Genomic DNA, 14,779 nt, shown 5'->3' with positions numbered 1-14,779 from the left:
TGTAGGTCACTCTAACAGGTCATATTAGTCACTCTCTGACCACCTGCCACAAGAAGCACTTAATTGTCAATAAGGCTCAATTTCATATTTCGGCAAAATGTTTTATAAAGCTAAACAGACATCGCCAATGGGAATACAGACCTCTACAATGCGATGGGAAAAGTGCCTTTAAAAAAAGNGTTGTCTTAACGAAAACATTCTCTTTGAAACGAGCTTGGAATTTTCTTATTTGCAACCCATAGGTTTGTTAGGGCAGTCATTGCAAGACTTGGCAACACATAAAACATTGAATCTGTTGGCAATAGAGAACTACAAAGTGCTTTAAAACTTCACCCTAACGATGAAGATAGAACTAAATTTCACACACACAAAATTTGCACTTAAGTATTTCAAAGTGTTTTCTAAGAGATTTCAGGGAAAAGTATTTCACTAAACTGGTTTCTTGGTCCACAAATATCAACAGGCATAAACTGAATCCCTTGCACCCAGCAGGCACTCCATGGATGTGTGTGAAATGAATGCGTAACTGAATAGACTATTTTGTACAAAAATGCCATTTAGAACACAAATGATTGGTAAGTCAGATGGCAAGATTTTCAGCTTTTTAAGGGGCAAAAGGATTTGCAAGATAATATAAAACACAGAAAGCACACCTTTTATGTATGTTATTTAAATATGAAAATACTTTTAGCATATTATGTTAAACATTCTTATTTATATTTCCATTACCTAAAGTCTTTCTACTCACAAATACTAACTCCATTATGTAAGGCATGATAACCAGCTTGATAATGAAGGTATTATTTTGGTTTTGAACATAGTGAGTTGATGTGTTGAAAAACTTCAATCACATTACAATCTTGGGGGAAAAAAACCACCTCAGTGCCAACCCCTCCTCCCCCCAGTTGATATCACTGCAATACAACTAAATAATATGCAACATGCCCTCCATTTTATTTTCTTTTGGGGGAAATGTGCTGAAGAACCTAGAGCTTTTTTTGTTTAGCACCTTATATCAAAGTAATGAAAATGGGTATGATGATTACATGTGCAAATGTACAAAATCATTAACTCTACAAAGATAACATCATTCCAAAATTACAGAAAAATTTTAAAGCATGCACTTAATTCTTTAAAGGGTTGCTGAATGCTTCCCCTGAAAAAAGGTGGCTGTTTTCAAAATCAGCAACTGCTGGTGAGGATTTCTTGGCACAGTTACGACCAGCATGTTATTGCTGCATCTTCCTGATAATCTCAGCCGACACCGGGGGGTGGAAATTGATTGTGTGGTGCCGCAGGCCCTGAGCTGTCTTGTAACTCTTACCACAACGACATTTGAATGGTTTGCGGACACGAATCTGTGTTCTGTGACCATTCTTGGCGTGGTACTTTATGCCATTCACATTCTGTGGAGAAGACAAAGCATCACCAATTAGACACAATCAAAATGTCAGACTGGGGAACACCTTGCTTTGGGTCTGGATTACAGTGGACATCTCCTGGGTGGAGGGGTGTCCAGGGTGGGCTTTGTCTGAGCTCTAGTGCAGACAGTCTGCTGTGATCGTGGGCTGTGCAGACCATGCCTCAATTACTGACAAACTGTACACACAGTATGTATATAAGGAAGCACGGTTCTTCTGCCTAGAACTTTGCTTCCTTTCTAGATCATTTTTTCCACCTGGAAGAGTTAATTAACAGTTATATAAACACATCCTCAGGGTGGCCAGAAAACTGTCTGTCAAAAGAAGACACAGGGCAATAGAGCTCAAAATGTACATAAATCCTTGATATGGGAGCTCACCTGGTGTTTTGTTTCCAAAGATAGGCAGTGAGAATAACCTATCTTGGTTGTAGTTTTGGCCCATGTTCTGCTTTGCACTAAGTCAGGGTCTCTGCCACCGTGGGCGCTACTTGCCCAAATCATGCCCTAGCATAGTAGGGTGTGTTAAACAAGCACCCGTGGGTACATCCCAAGCATCGGTTATGGAAGTCTCAGCAATGTGTAAGAGTTCCAGAGTTCAAACCGATGTGCAAATCCCACGTGACACATCAAGTATCAAAATGCTTTCTGCATTTCTTCTAAGACTCCATGCTTAGAATCACTCTGCAGACTTAATTTACTATTGCTCATCCCGATTAAATGGCGAGAAAATAGGCATTGAGTGATGAAAGACTGAAGTAAAAATGATACTAGAGCACAGGTTCTCAATTCCCAGGCCCACTATTGCCAGATTTGGGAGTAAGGGAGGAGAAAAGAATGGCTTGAGACAAAGACATTGAGAACATCACCGGAAGTGATGTCCTAAGCTCAAGTAAAGAATTCCAACATAGTGGTCTTGAACTTTAGCCCTGAGATGCCCTTACTGAGCTCCCAGGTACAGGGACGGACAGTTGTTCTGTGAGCATCTAGCACACTGCCTGGCCCACAGATACTCCATAAGTAACTGTGTGAATTTGCCAGAACATGGTTCGCTATTAATGGAACAAGTTGAAAGTTGCCCTTAAAATATGTTCAGTGGTTATTACGGTTTACACTTCCTGTCTAGAGATCCATAATGCACATTAATACTTTTAAAGTCCTGTGTTCGTTCGAGAACCCTGCTTGACTTAGTTGAACCCAGGGGTGCCAGCCAGCAAAGAGTTGGCAGTGTTGAGAGCCTGACCGTCGTTCATGGAGTCGATGCACAAGGGCAAACAACGTTTGCCCAGAACACCTGGCTCTGGGGCTTCTGCACCTGCGTGTCTGTCCGTCCGCATCAATCCCCCCATGCAGGGCAAGGGAACCTTCCCTCCCTGTTGTTCTACAGGGATGCTGGGGAGAACCTGCACTGCAGTGGGGATGGTGGGGAAGCAGACGGTGGCAGATTCAGACGCGTTAAGATGATGCCCGCCTCCTGCTGCCCCAGCCATCCCAGCACAAGCGGAGGGGTGGGAGGAAAGCCGGCTGCATATCCCGGCCTGGGCTGGCATCGTCCCCAACCACACGCACACCCAGGTGAGAACCACCTAGCTGCTACCAGGCAATCCGCAGAAGCACCAAAGATGATAACGGTGTTAAGGTACTTGAACTAATTCAAGTTTTTACAAACATTAGATAAACAAGCAACTAAGTAACAACATAGGAAGTCTCCTGGCTCACAAATACTAGAAATTTGCATCTGCCCCTCGCTAACATCCCATTTATTAAAAGCTCAACCGATATATTCACTGAGCACTTTAAGAGTAGGGTCCTTTTCCGTAGATGGAAAGCTTGACTCAAACATTTCATGTCCTTTTTCCACAGGGAACTTATAAGATGGATTGTTAAAAATCCAGTTTCCCCTGTGTCCCAGTACCACTGCCGCTGTCCGAAAAATCGAGGAGACCAAAACTAACTACCTTTGACTAGCACGCAAAGCAGCGCGGCAGCTCCCAGCAGGAACGGGACTTAGATTCCTCCATCCAGGCCTGAGTTTTTATAACCAATTAGGGGAGAAGTTTGAAACCAGAAATTGCTAAAGCCACAGAAGCCCGTCACCAGGGGCAGGACACCTGGCGATGCAGAGGTCACCAGGCGAAGGACAAAGCCAGGGCTGGGGCGATTTCAGCAGGTCTGTGGTCTGTTCCTAGCTTGAATGTAAATACTGGGTTCTGAGCCTGGCCGCAAGGCTGTGAGGAGAACACTGCTAAACTCCCTATGTTTGCTTTGTTACTTTGGAAAAATGAGTAAGCCTGTTGCACATTTGGAAACGTGGCATTTCCAGGGTCAGGCAAAGAACCGAAAGAAACCTACCTTACCCATCTCTTGCTTTGCTGCTGTGATTTCAAATGTTCACAAGTGTCCGTGGGATGCCCCTATCACAGATGTTGGTACAAGCTCTCATGAGAGTCAAGACTGACCCCATCTGTTCACTCACAGAGAGCAATGGGAACTTCTACTTTCTAACACTTGATATTAAAAAGATTCACTGACATTTCTAATTGCAGAGATCCTAAATTAAGAAGTTTGGTCTTTCAGAAATAGTAATAACAGAAATAAATAATGGCAGCCAACTTGAAATGCTTAAATCCTCTGGTCTCCAGAAAGAGGAAAGGGAGTTGGATCTTTGAAGGGGCAAGGTGGGGGGCAGGGAGGGTCAGTAACATGAAGAGCTTCTCATGCTGAGTATTTGATGGCTCCTGTGTACCACTAATGTTTAAGATGAAATGGACACTGAGAAGGTGAGTGAAGCAGGTAAATGATAGGCTTGGAATGGGAACCCGGAGGGATGCCAGATTCCAGAGTCCACATGTCTCCCAGAATTCCACGTACCTAAAGTACTAGGTACTTATTATTTAGTACAACCAGCTGGTGGTCTTTGAAAAATCTTACAAGTCAGGAAGGACTGGACACTACTTTTGGAGAAAACGGTCAGTAAATTACAGCGGTCTGACAGCGCTGGCATGTGCAGAAAAAGGGCAGGGAGGAGGTTCCAGGGAGGGCCTGGGGAGGGGGCAGGCAAGGGTGGCATCAGTTCATTTCCATGCCAGGTTCTACCATCAGGAACTACCTGCCCTGATGAGGGGGAGGAGAACCAGTTGATGGACAATAAACAATTCAGAGACTCTTCTCAAAATTCCACTCCAGATCAAATCATGAAACCTAAAGTCTGGAGGCCAAGACGGGCCACTGTGTCCTCGACAGTATTTGATCTTTATAGTCCGTATTCAGACCCGAGTAAGTACAATATGTGACATGTGCCCTTGATATAAAAACCGTAACTTTCAGTTTCCTTCAGGCCTTGATGCTCTACATAAAGGAGAGAAGAAATCACAAGGGGATTTGATAAGGAAGAAAAATTTAACGAGCTGGGGTCGGAGGGGGTGGCGGCATTGGAGTGGAAACTAAAGCCAACCAGCCCGAGACCTTGAAATCAAATCACTCCCCCACTGGACTCAGCATTGCCGCACATATGACGTCCAGGAGGAGGCTGGTGGGAATCACATCTTTAAGTCCCTTTATTAAAGCAATCTGTGTCCAGTGTAGGTAATTGTACAAATTTAGAAAATGCAAAGGAACGTAAAAAAGAACAGGTTGATCACTACTAAACACCTGAGCTTCCTGCTTCTAATATTTTCCCCATGAGGGAATTATCATATGAGATCGGAATCTCCCATCATTCTATACACATATTTTTTAAAAGAAGGATTTTGATGGCAGTATTTTATTCCGTTGCCCTAGTGTTAGAAATTTAGTATTTCCCAAATTTGTGATGAACATCCTTGTACATCAATGTCTGCATCCCTGACAATGTGCTTCGGATTCATTTTTAGGTGAATATGGAGCTAAAGAATATGGACTTTTTTTTAAATTTCTGATTATTTACTGCCAAGCTGCTAGCCAGAAAGGTTGCCAATTATGCCCCCACCTGGGCTTCTGATGGCACCGTTAAGAGAAGCAAGGAGATTTAGATCCACTGAGGGAGATCATGGCTGACACGGCCTTCCTGGAAAACCTGACACCGTGCCTGGCTGTGTTTCTAGACATCAGAGGCCTTCCTCACGCTTTCTTCACGAGGCCAAAAGCAGCAGTGTTCCCCGTGTAGCAGAGGGACCCTTCCACAGAAACTCTGCAGGGGACAGCGTGTTCTGTTTTATATTTCTTACAAATACCCTTAATTCTAACAACTCTAATATTTAAAATTATCAAAGGAAAAAAACCTCAGCACCACAACCCATCTTTTAAAGCCATTCCCAGTTAACAAGCTGGGGGAGTCCCGTCTCTCTTGCCTGAGGTCGGAAGAAAAGTGTGAGCTGCACCAAGGTGGACAGGATCAGTTATTCCGGGCCTGAAATGTGTCTGGGACAAATCCGAAATCCCGTTACTGCTCTGGGGACCTGGTGGTTGGCGGGGGGGTGGGGGTCGGGGTTGGACGCCCACGTCTTCTTCCCCCATACATTTTGGCTCTATTCCTTTATCCTCAAGAGTATCTACTTGTCCAAGCCCTGTGACTGGTGGCTGAAGGGTCAATGAGCTGTATCGGACCCTTGGGGTGAGAAGCTAGCAAGTGCTCTCTTCAGTGGTATGAACAGAGCAAGCGGAAAGGTCAGGGGATCGAACTTCAGTCGGGGATTCAGCCCGGGGAAACTGCGATGGCCTCCCCAGAGGAGGTGGCATTTGAGCCGTGCCTTAAGAAGTGAGGGGAATTCAAATGAGAAGTTCTGATGGAGAGAGGAGGGGAAGGGGGCACCCTAGACAAAGGGATTCGCCTGGGAAACAACATGGAGACTCGGCTGTAGTGCTGGGCCCCTCTCCCTTGCCCTACTCAGTAGGAAGTCTAGAACATTAAAAGCCTCATCTTCCTGTTCTGCAAATGCTGGGAAATGGCGGAAAGCACTGATCTGGGGTCAGCGCCCAAGAGGCCAACTGGTTAGAGGCTCCCTGCCAACAGCGGACGCGTCTGAAGACAGTCCTGGGTATAAACAAGACGGCAACACTTCTGGATTGTGCCTGGCCCCGCAGCACACCCGCTCATCAAACCTTCTCCAAAGCAATACCCAATCCAGCAATCATGCAGTAAAGAAGATGCAAGACGACAGCAGAGCACACCACCGCCCTGCGGCCAGCAGCTTCCCAGCAGAAAGAGTCAAACCACAGCTCGAAAGGAACAGGAACCACACGCTTCCTCTCAAGCACTCGGTTAGAAGCGGTTACGTGTACGTGTCATTACTTGGCGTTCTGGCCCAGAAGAGGAGACTCCCACTTCCCTCATGGAAATCAGGCCCGCTAATTGCCCCCCGGGCCAGCTGTCCGTTGGTGGTGCTGAAGCAGGCGGCCTCCGGCAGCCCACGCTCCACTCAGTTTTCCTTTGGCCTTAAGTGCGGAAAGAACACCCAAGTCCCCAGCAACCCAGACGTAGACAACTACAGGAGAAATTGCTGGAAACCAAGAAAAAAAATACCAGCAAAAGAAAAATGGGAGGAAAACAAGCGAGGTGGGTGGGAGGGAGGCTGTGAAGAAGGAATGAAGGGGGCGGGGAAGGAAATGCCTCATCCCTCTTCAGCCAGAATACAGGGTGTGGCTCCTCCCCACCCCTACCCTCACCGCACCCCTCACTTTTTTGGGGTCATTATTCGCTCCCTCTCTTAACAGAGTCAGTGAGCACGGCATCCCTCAAACAGTGTCTGGGCACTTTCGAGAAGGCAGCAGACAGCCAAGCACGGAAGACCAGCTACGCGAAGGAGCCGGGGGAGAGGGGCATCTGAGAGCAGGCGGGACTCCAGGAGGGACTTCTTGGTCTAGCTTTCTCCACTTTGAAATTAATAGAGAAGGAAAACTCGCCGCAATGCAAGAGCTACCCTCCGGGAAAATGGGCCTGCGCGACAATCCCTTTGCTTTCTGGACCTCCCGAGGTAACAACCTCCTCGCCTTTCCTACTCTCTGCCTTCCATGCCTCTGACACGGAAAAGGGATGTACGCAGCTCCCGAGTCACGGTCTGACCCCCACGGCTCCCCTGCCCTGGTGGGATTCTCACACCTCCACCCGGGCATTTCCATTTTACACAAAGCATATCTGGACTTCCCATGCTAAGTGGTAACGGTATAAAATAGGTGAAACCTTGGCCACTTAATCTTCTGATTCATTTGTGTCGCATGCTCTTATATCGGTGGCTGGCACAGAAAATATCGAAGTCGTTTTCTTTTTTAGCGTTTGGGGACAGATTTAAGAGCAATAGAAGTGCTTATGCTACTGCACACCTTTTAAGCCTTTATATATATATATAAAAAAAAATCTGCTGAGCTGTGGGTAAATTAGCATATCATCCAATGTACCAAGTAGGTTTCTGACTTTTATATTTCTGTCTCACAGTCAGCTTTTTAAAGAGTTGCTAATACTCGACAGAAGTGTTGCAAATTTGTTTTCTAATGTTTCTTTCTTTATTTTGGGGGGAAGGGAAGGGGCAAGAGAGAGGGCGAAAGAGAATCCCAAGCAGGCTCTTCACTGTCAGCACAGACCTGATGGCGGGGCTCCAATTCACGAACTGTTAGATCGTGATCTGAGCTGAGGTCGGATCCTTAACTGACTAAGCCACCCAGGTGCCCCGAATTTGTTTCTTAAGGCACCCCCTGGACCGACCCTTGAATGTTATGGGTGTTCCTCATTGCTTTGTGCCTCTGAGTTTTCTTAACAGAAGATGTAGTGTCCCTGGCTGCTCACGATATCCAGTCAGGCTCTGGGAGACACGGGCTCCGTGTCATCTATATGGAGGCGGCAGTGAAGTGGGCCTTTGGTGAGAAATAGATCAAAGCCCCCTCTTCTGGTTTTTCATGCCAGTGGTGGGGCGGGGGGAGAAGGGAGCAAGAGCTTCCTCACTAAAAGCTAAACACCCCAGCGCATCCACTACTTTTAAGACGTCAAGGTGACCTTCTGGAAGCCACCTGCATAGCCAACCAGTGAGGCAGGTGTTTGGCAACTAAACACGTGACACACTTGATATTCTGACTGATAGGACATGAATTTGAAGACAACCCAGAAACACGATCCTCCTAACCCCAAACACCCCCTCTTTTGACCGGTAGCTCCCACACAGACGAGCAAAGCAGGAACCCCTCCCTCCACACCGAACTCCCAGACACCAGGGGCCTGCGTGCGCCCAGGCACGTGTCTCAGGGAGGACCGGGCACTCAATCGGCACAGAAGGGGGGGGCANGGAGCTGCTACCTGACGTGGGGCTGTTTCCCGTGCGGTCACACCAGTGAGGCGGAGGTACCGCGTTTACCTTGTATCTCTTTTTACATCCAGGAACCGGGCAGGCAAAAGGCTTCTCCTCCCCTCCGTTCATGCACATGGAGCTGAGGATGGCTTCGGAGCTTATGGCGCTCTCCGTGGTCCAGGACTCATCGCTGTCCGACTCCTCGTAATCCACCTCCTCCTCGTCGTACTCGCTGCCTGCGGGTCAGAGAAGAGCGAGAGCCGTCAGCAGCTGCCCTGCGGTTCCCTCCAGTTTGCTCCTGGCCCCTCCCCCCCCAGGACAGGCAGGAACGGGTGACCAGATGGGGCCACTCCTCCTCCTCTGGGGGAGCATTCCAGGCACCAAGGGACAGCCCTGGGGGCAGGGAGACCTGCCTTTCCACCTAACACACCAGACTGAGTTTCCCAGTGACTCATGGCTGGCAATCAGCGGAGCAAGAACTTGAACCTGATTCTCTGGCAGGCCAGTCTGGGACTCTGAAGAAGCCAGGAAGGCTCTGAGCCCCACATCGAAAACCACCGATGATGGCAGACACCCCTGCCCGACCACGTACACACCACCAGCTATGCCTGACATTCCCCTCGACAGGTTTCCGTCCCCATAGTTTCATGCGTATCAGCCTAATAAATGCAAAAACCTGTGGGAGGGGGTTACACTTTACAGTGAATAGGTCTATACTTCAGTGGGAATTAATTTCAGATCTTTTTCTTTACAGCCTGAGCTGAGAGGGCTATGAGGACATTTGGAACTAAAAAGGGGTTACCGGAAGCTAGGGAGCAGCGGGGCAGAAACACCGGAAGCTCTGAGCCAAAGTCATGTCAGAATACGGGCTGCATCTCATGGAAGACCAAACACCTCCGCCCTGTCCCCAGGGTCCTGTCTACACCGGTCTTTTCCCGGCATTCCCCGGGAGGGCGGGCTCACCCATCCCGGTCAGAAGGCCCGGCTCAGACTGGAGGAGGACAGTCCCTTGTATTCCTGACGTTAAGAGTTCTGCTCGGAACTGAATTAAAAGCGTGTTTCACGGACTTCTGTTCAGGATGGTGGGGATGGAGAACCGCTTCAACAAGCAGTCGCTTTTTGCTCTTTTTTAATGAGGCCCAAAGCCATTTATTGTGAGCTTTTGCACAATACAAGGCTGAAGGACATAATTCTAAAGATCATAAACAGTGTAAAATAATACGTTGACAAGTCTTAATGCATTTACAAGCCCCGTGGAATAAATAGGAATTATAGCACAACATTAGTAAGAATTATATGGTAGCAATTACAGTTGTGAAATTCGTCCCCCAGGTGTGAGGCTAAATTGCACCAGGGGCCTGCTTGGGTGCTCCATGGTCCGTCTCTGCGACATCAATTATTTCAACACCAAATATTGGCATTTTTATTGGGTTTCATTTTAATAGGCATTAATAAGATTGTTTGAAGAGCCAATTGAGCCCAGAACAGGGACGCCGGCCTCTGAAACTAACACTTAAAAGGACCCAAGAAGGAAGGAAGGGACTTCAAGTATGACTGGGTGCCTCTTGTGCTTCAGGCCCGGTCGATGCATTATCTCATTTAATCCTCCGGCGGCCCCGTGCGGGGGAGAGGACTGTTGCTTTCGAGAAAATGAGGAGGCTGAATCCAGGGAGGTTCAAGAGCTGACACATTTTCAATGAGCTATTAAGGGACACTGCTTTTTCCCCATCGCGCTTCCGGGCCGCCAATGCCAGCCGCAATCTAAGGGTTCCCTTTCAACCTCCTTCCAGTGGCTGGGTCTTTATCATCTACCGCTCAGCTGGAGTCCAGAGCAGTCTGTTTTGAAGCCTATTTAGAAACTCAACTAGCGCAGAAAAAACAATCTGGCAAACGGTTTGGGATTCAATGTGGGTTTCAGGAACTCCGCTGTACTTGGGTGTAGCCCCCAGGAATGAGAGACCCATTTGGAAATGCTTGTACGAGACAACACAGGGCTATAATCTCTGCCTTGGTTCTGAGTCTTGAGCAAAGCCTGAAATCTGTTTTTAAGTAGGGCATTGTTTAGGACATTTTACTCTTAAACAAATGCCACATGGTGGTGTCCTTTAAATTGCTTGTTAGAAAACTATAAATGCTATGTCACAAAGCTCCTCTAGCCGGTCTTCGGAAAGTTAGAATGACTAATTTACCCATCTAATTGGGCTAATTTGTTAACCTGAATACCAAGAACCATGCAACATTTACAACTGTGGGGTGGGGAACCTCAGACCAATGGAAGGCTTAATGAAGCCCAGCAGAGAAGAAAACTTCAAGACTCCACCAGATCAAAGGGAGCCAGCCCCTGAGGGGTTGGTGCTGGGAACACAGTTGCCTGGAAACCATTCTGCATCCAGCCCCCAGCGGGGCAGGCAGGTAGGGCGACCACACAACTCATCCCCCTAGCTGGGGCTCCTGGGACAGTGAACGCCAGCCCCAGTTGGCAGGCATGAATGGGCACTGTCCCTGGCTAACCACTCCCCTGCTCAAGGCACCAGGGAACCACACAGACCGCTGGGTGCTTTGTGAAATTAACCGTCTCCCTTGGCATGGGGTCAAGAAGCATCTGCTTATACTTAATTCTATCCTGAAACAGACAGCAGTACACAGTGGGTTCACGTCTTGGTGGGGCATGTCAGCTGAGTGCCAAGCTACTGGCATCCACTTTCTCTTCTGTGAAATGCACACAAATCTCTTCCTTGCAGCTTAAGGATTAGAATTAGTAAGTCCTCAAAAAATGGAAGACAACGTAACCTCATTTTTGTGGTAACATTACATGAACGTGTTATATAGAATGCTTTTAGAAAGGCCTGTTTGAAAGCAAACAGAAACTAAGATAATTCTGAAAGATATGGGAATCTCCACTAGAAAAAGTACAAGCCGGACTCCATAGCAAGATAGGAGCGGTGTTTGGACTTTTCAGCGTGGGCAGCACTGAGCACCTCCCCACCTACAGGGAAGCCATAGGATGGGGGCTTGTGTGAGCCCTGGTCTGCCACTGACAAGCTGTGTGGCCCCAGGCAAGTGATGTCACCTCTCTGCTTGGGACTCTCTCTCTCTCTCCCTTTCTCGCTGGGCCTCCCCTGCTTGCACTCTCTCAAAATAAATAGACTTAAAAACAAAAAAGACTCTGCCAGGGGACACTGGGTCATGGAATCGGAATCCTGCAACTAGAAGGCACTTACAGGCTGCTGACCCCACTCAGCTGGCCCATGGCGGTCTGTGCAGAGGGCCTCCCTTCTCAGGGCTACCTGGCCCAGGACCCTAAGCAGGGAAAGACTACGCTTATCCCTTTCATCTTCATCTTCTTTTCTTCTCCCCACGCTCTTTCCTTTCTACGAGGCAGCTCCAGATCCTAGCAAGAGCCGGACTGAAAGGGGCGAGGTGCTCAGACACAAAACAGAAAAATACCTGCTGTGTACAGACAGCCCCCCCTCACACTGCATGTTTGGAAGGCCCCAGAGGAAGCCCCTCTGACAACCAAAGAGAAAATCTACAGACCTTAATTAGGAAAAACAGGTGAAAACTGGTGGTTGGTTTGGTGGATTCCAGCCATGCGCCCCCGCCCCGGGTTGTGCTACCTGGGAAGCAGACAGCGCAGGAAAACACTCTTGGCGACATGTCCCCTGCATTTTGAAACCAAACATCAGTTGGCTTGATCAGGTGTCTAAACTTGCCGAATTCACTGTTGTCTATTAGAAGAGAGTGTGTCCTCACAGATCTGTGTCTCAAAAGGGACCCCAAGAACGGAGGACACGAAAGATCAGCTGCTGAGCACATGGTGGACGTCTGCCCAGCCACCTTTCTGTTAAGATGGTCACTGCCTTTGCAGGTGCTCTGGTTACAGCCCTGCGTGGCTTTGAGGCTCTGTCCTAACACAAGTTCTTCCGCGGGGCCTGTTAATTTCAGTCCGCCAGTGGGCCGGGAGAAAAGGTTTTCGGAAGGCATTTGTGACACCACAACAATGCCTGCTATCTGTTGGCCTCCTTTTGCTTCCAGTCATTTGCTTCCCCAATTCCGGCACCTTCCCGTTTGCTTAAACCTCTGTGTTTACTTGGATTTCTTAATAAGAACCGTAGCTAAGAATGAGCAGGTTTTGTTTTACATGCGCTGTTCTGGAAACAGAAGGAGTTGGGCGCTGCTCCTGCCTTTTAAGGTTTGGGCGCCTCCTGTGTGCCTGGTGCTGGGAGACGGGCCTGTCCTGTAACTGCCCTTCGATGCCCCCATTTAACAGAGAGGAGAGCGGGGGTTCAGGAAGTGACGGATGTGCCCAAGTCACCTGGCTAGAAATAGGCAGACTGGATGGGTACGAGGGAATTCGGTCCCAAACCCTGCGCTCCTTTATTATGTTTTTAAATTTTTTAAAATGTTTGTTTGTTAATAGAGAGAGAGAAGGGAGAGGGAGGGAGACACAGAATTCGAAACAGGCTCCAGGCTCCGAGAAGTCAGCACAGAGCCCAACAAGGGGCTTGAAGCCATGAACTGCAGGATCATGACCCAGGCCAAGGTCAGATGCTCAACCGACTGAGCCACCCAGGCGCCCCTGGCTCCTTATTTTCAAATTGAATATCCTCCCCTGTGTGACAGAGATAAAGATATGACACACAAAGCAAGGCACTGGAGAGACTGGAGAGTAAGGACAAGGGACACACTGTCATGTGCAGTCACTCACAGCCACACGTGGGGTGGACACAGGAGTGTGTGGGAAGCACTGGGCTCTGCCTCATATACCAAGTGGCGGGACCCTGGCCTCCCGGGGAGGTCACAGTCTGGTCTTCCAAAGAAGAGCTACATGAGGAATTTTTTCAGACTCTTCTTTGTCTTAGACATTATGATTTTTTAAAAAATGCTTCTTAAAGCTTATTGACTTTTGAGAGAGAGACAGAGAGACACAGACAAAGTGCGATCGGGGAGGGCAGAGAGAGAGAGAGAGACAGAATCCAAAGTAGGTTCTGTCAGCCCAGAGCCCGGCGTGGGGCTCAAACTCATGAACCATGAGAGCATGACCTGGGCTTTAGTTGGACGCTTAAGTGACAGAGCCACCCACGCGCCTCAAGACATTATGAATTTTAAAATGACATTTGTCAATGTGAGAGTTTCTATATGAAAATGTCATTTCACCACGCACTGCCCACAATAACACTGGCTGTCCATGGTCTGCCATCCACCACCCACACTGCACAACCCCCAAGTGGGGCCCGAGGTGGGCGGGACAGTGGCTCAGAGAGGCAGCCTGAGAGCCCGTTTTGGCATCTCAGCGTGGGGACGGGCACAACCTAGCAGAGAGGAGTTCGTGATAAGGCAATGATCGCTCTGCGGGTTTTTCCAGAAAAATTCCACTGGTTGTTAGCAAAGGAAGTAAAAACCAGAATTCTCATGAATCACATGAAAAAGCAAGGTGGCCCAGAGCCTCTGTACACAAACATGTGCAGATTCACCCACCTGGACCCACGTCACCGCCCAGGAGCCCTGCACAGTGTCTCCGGCAAGGTCACGGTCATCCACCTCAGGAGCCACTTCAAACCCTGCCTACTACCCTCCAACCTCTGCCCATCTGCCCTTTGCGCGCCCCCCTTTACCCCGTGCACATGGCCTGCTCTCCATTTCAGCACCTATGGTGTTCTCATTCCCTGCCTTCATAAACCTAAAACACTGACATACACGTGGATGAAAACAAGTCAACCTTTTCCAGAAAACCCAGCATACCCCATTTCTTCCTAGAATGCAGATCATTAATATTCATGCACACGTGCTAACTGCAGTGACAGCAAATTAAAACTCTCCTGGGGTGTCAAATTCTGGCAAATATATTAGCAAAGAGCTGCCTTTCTGCCTTATAGATTTATCAGTATAAATTAGCTTTAATTGGTACTGACCCACTTTATAGAAGTTGCAGCAACAACAGTCTAAATGAACTGGCAACATTACAATTACCATGGAAGCCACGCTAATGGCTGGGGACTGTGGGCCGAGCCTTGAAAATTCTTGACCTCCTGGCTCCTGGCCTCAGCTTATCCCTTATGTCATTGTCCCCCAGCTGCTCCTTAACTACGGAAATGATCCTGGCTCT

At 48.2% G+C, this 14,779-nt stretch overlaps 1 protein-coding gene across 3 annotated transcripts in view; it reads right to left on the bottom strand.

The window, feature by feature from the left end:
- Nucleotides 1-935: 935 nt before the first annotated feature.
- JAZF1 (JAZF zinc finger 1) overlaps nt 936-14,779 on the bottom strand; it is a 231,090-nt gene continuing 217,246 nt past the window's right edge. For all 3 annotated transcript variants that reach the window (XM_077775403.1, XM_077775404.1, XM_077775405.1), the window contains 2 exons: nt 8,740-8,909; nt 936-1,406 (listed from right to left, as the gene is read on the bottom strand). In XM_077775403.1, coding sequence (XP_077631529.1) covers nt 1,230-1,406; nt 8,740-8,909 — 347 coding nt within the window. In that variant the 3' untranslated portion in view covers nt 936-1,229. The remainder of the gene's footprint in view (nt 1,407-8,739; nt 8,910-14,779) is intronic.

The sequence above is a fragment of the Crocuta crocuta genome, unplaced genomic scaffold (genome assembly GCF_008692635.1).
Source record: "Crocuta crocuta isolate KB4526 unplaced genomic scaffold, BGI_CrCroc_1.0 scaffold197, whole genome shotgun sequence".
In the NCBI taxonomy this organism is placed as follows: domain Eukaryota; kingdom Metazoa; phylum Chordata; class Mammalia; order Carnivora; family Hyaenidae; genus Crocuta; species Crocuta crocuta.
This window is presented reverse-complemented; position numbering and strand designations above follow the sequence as displayed.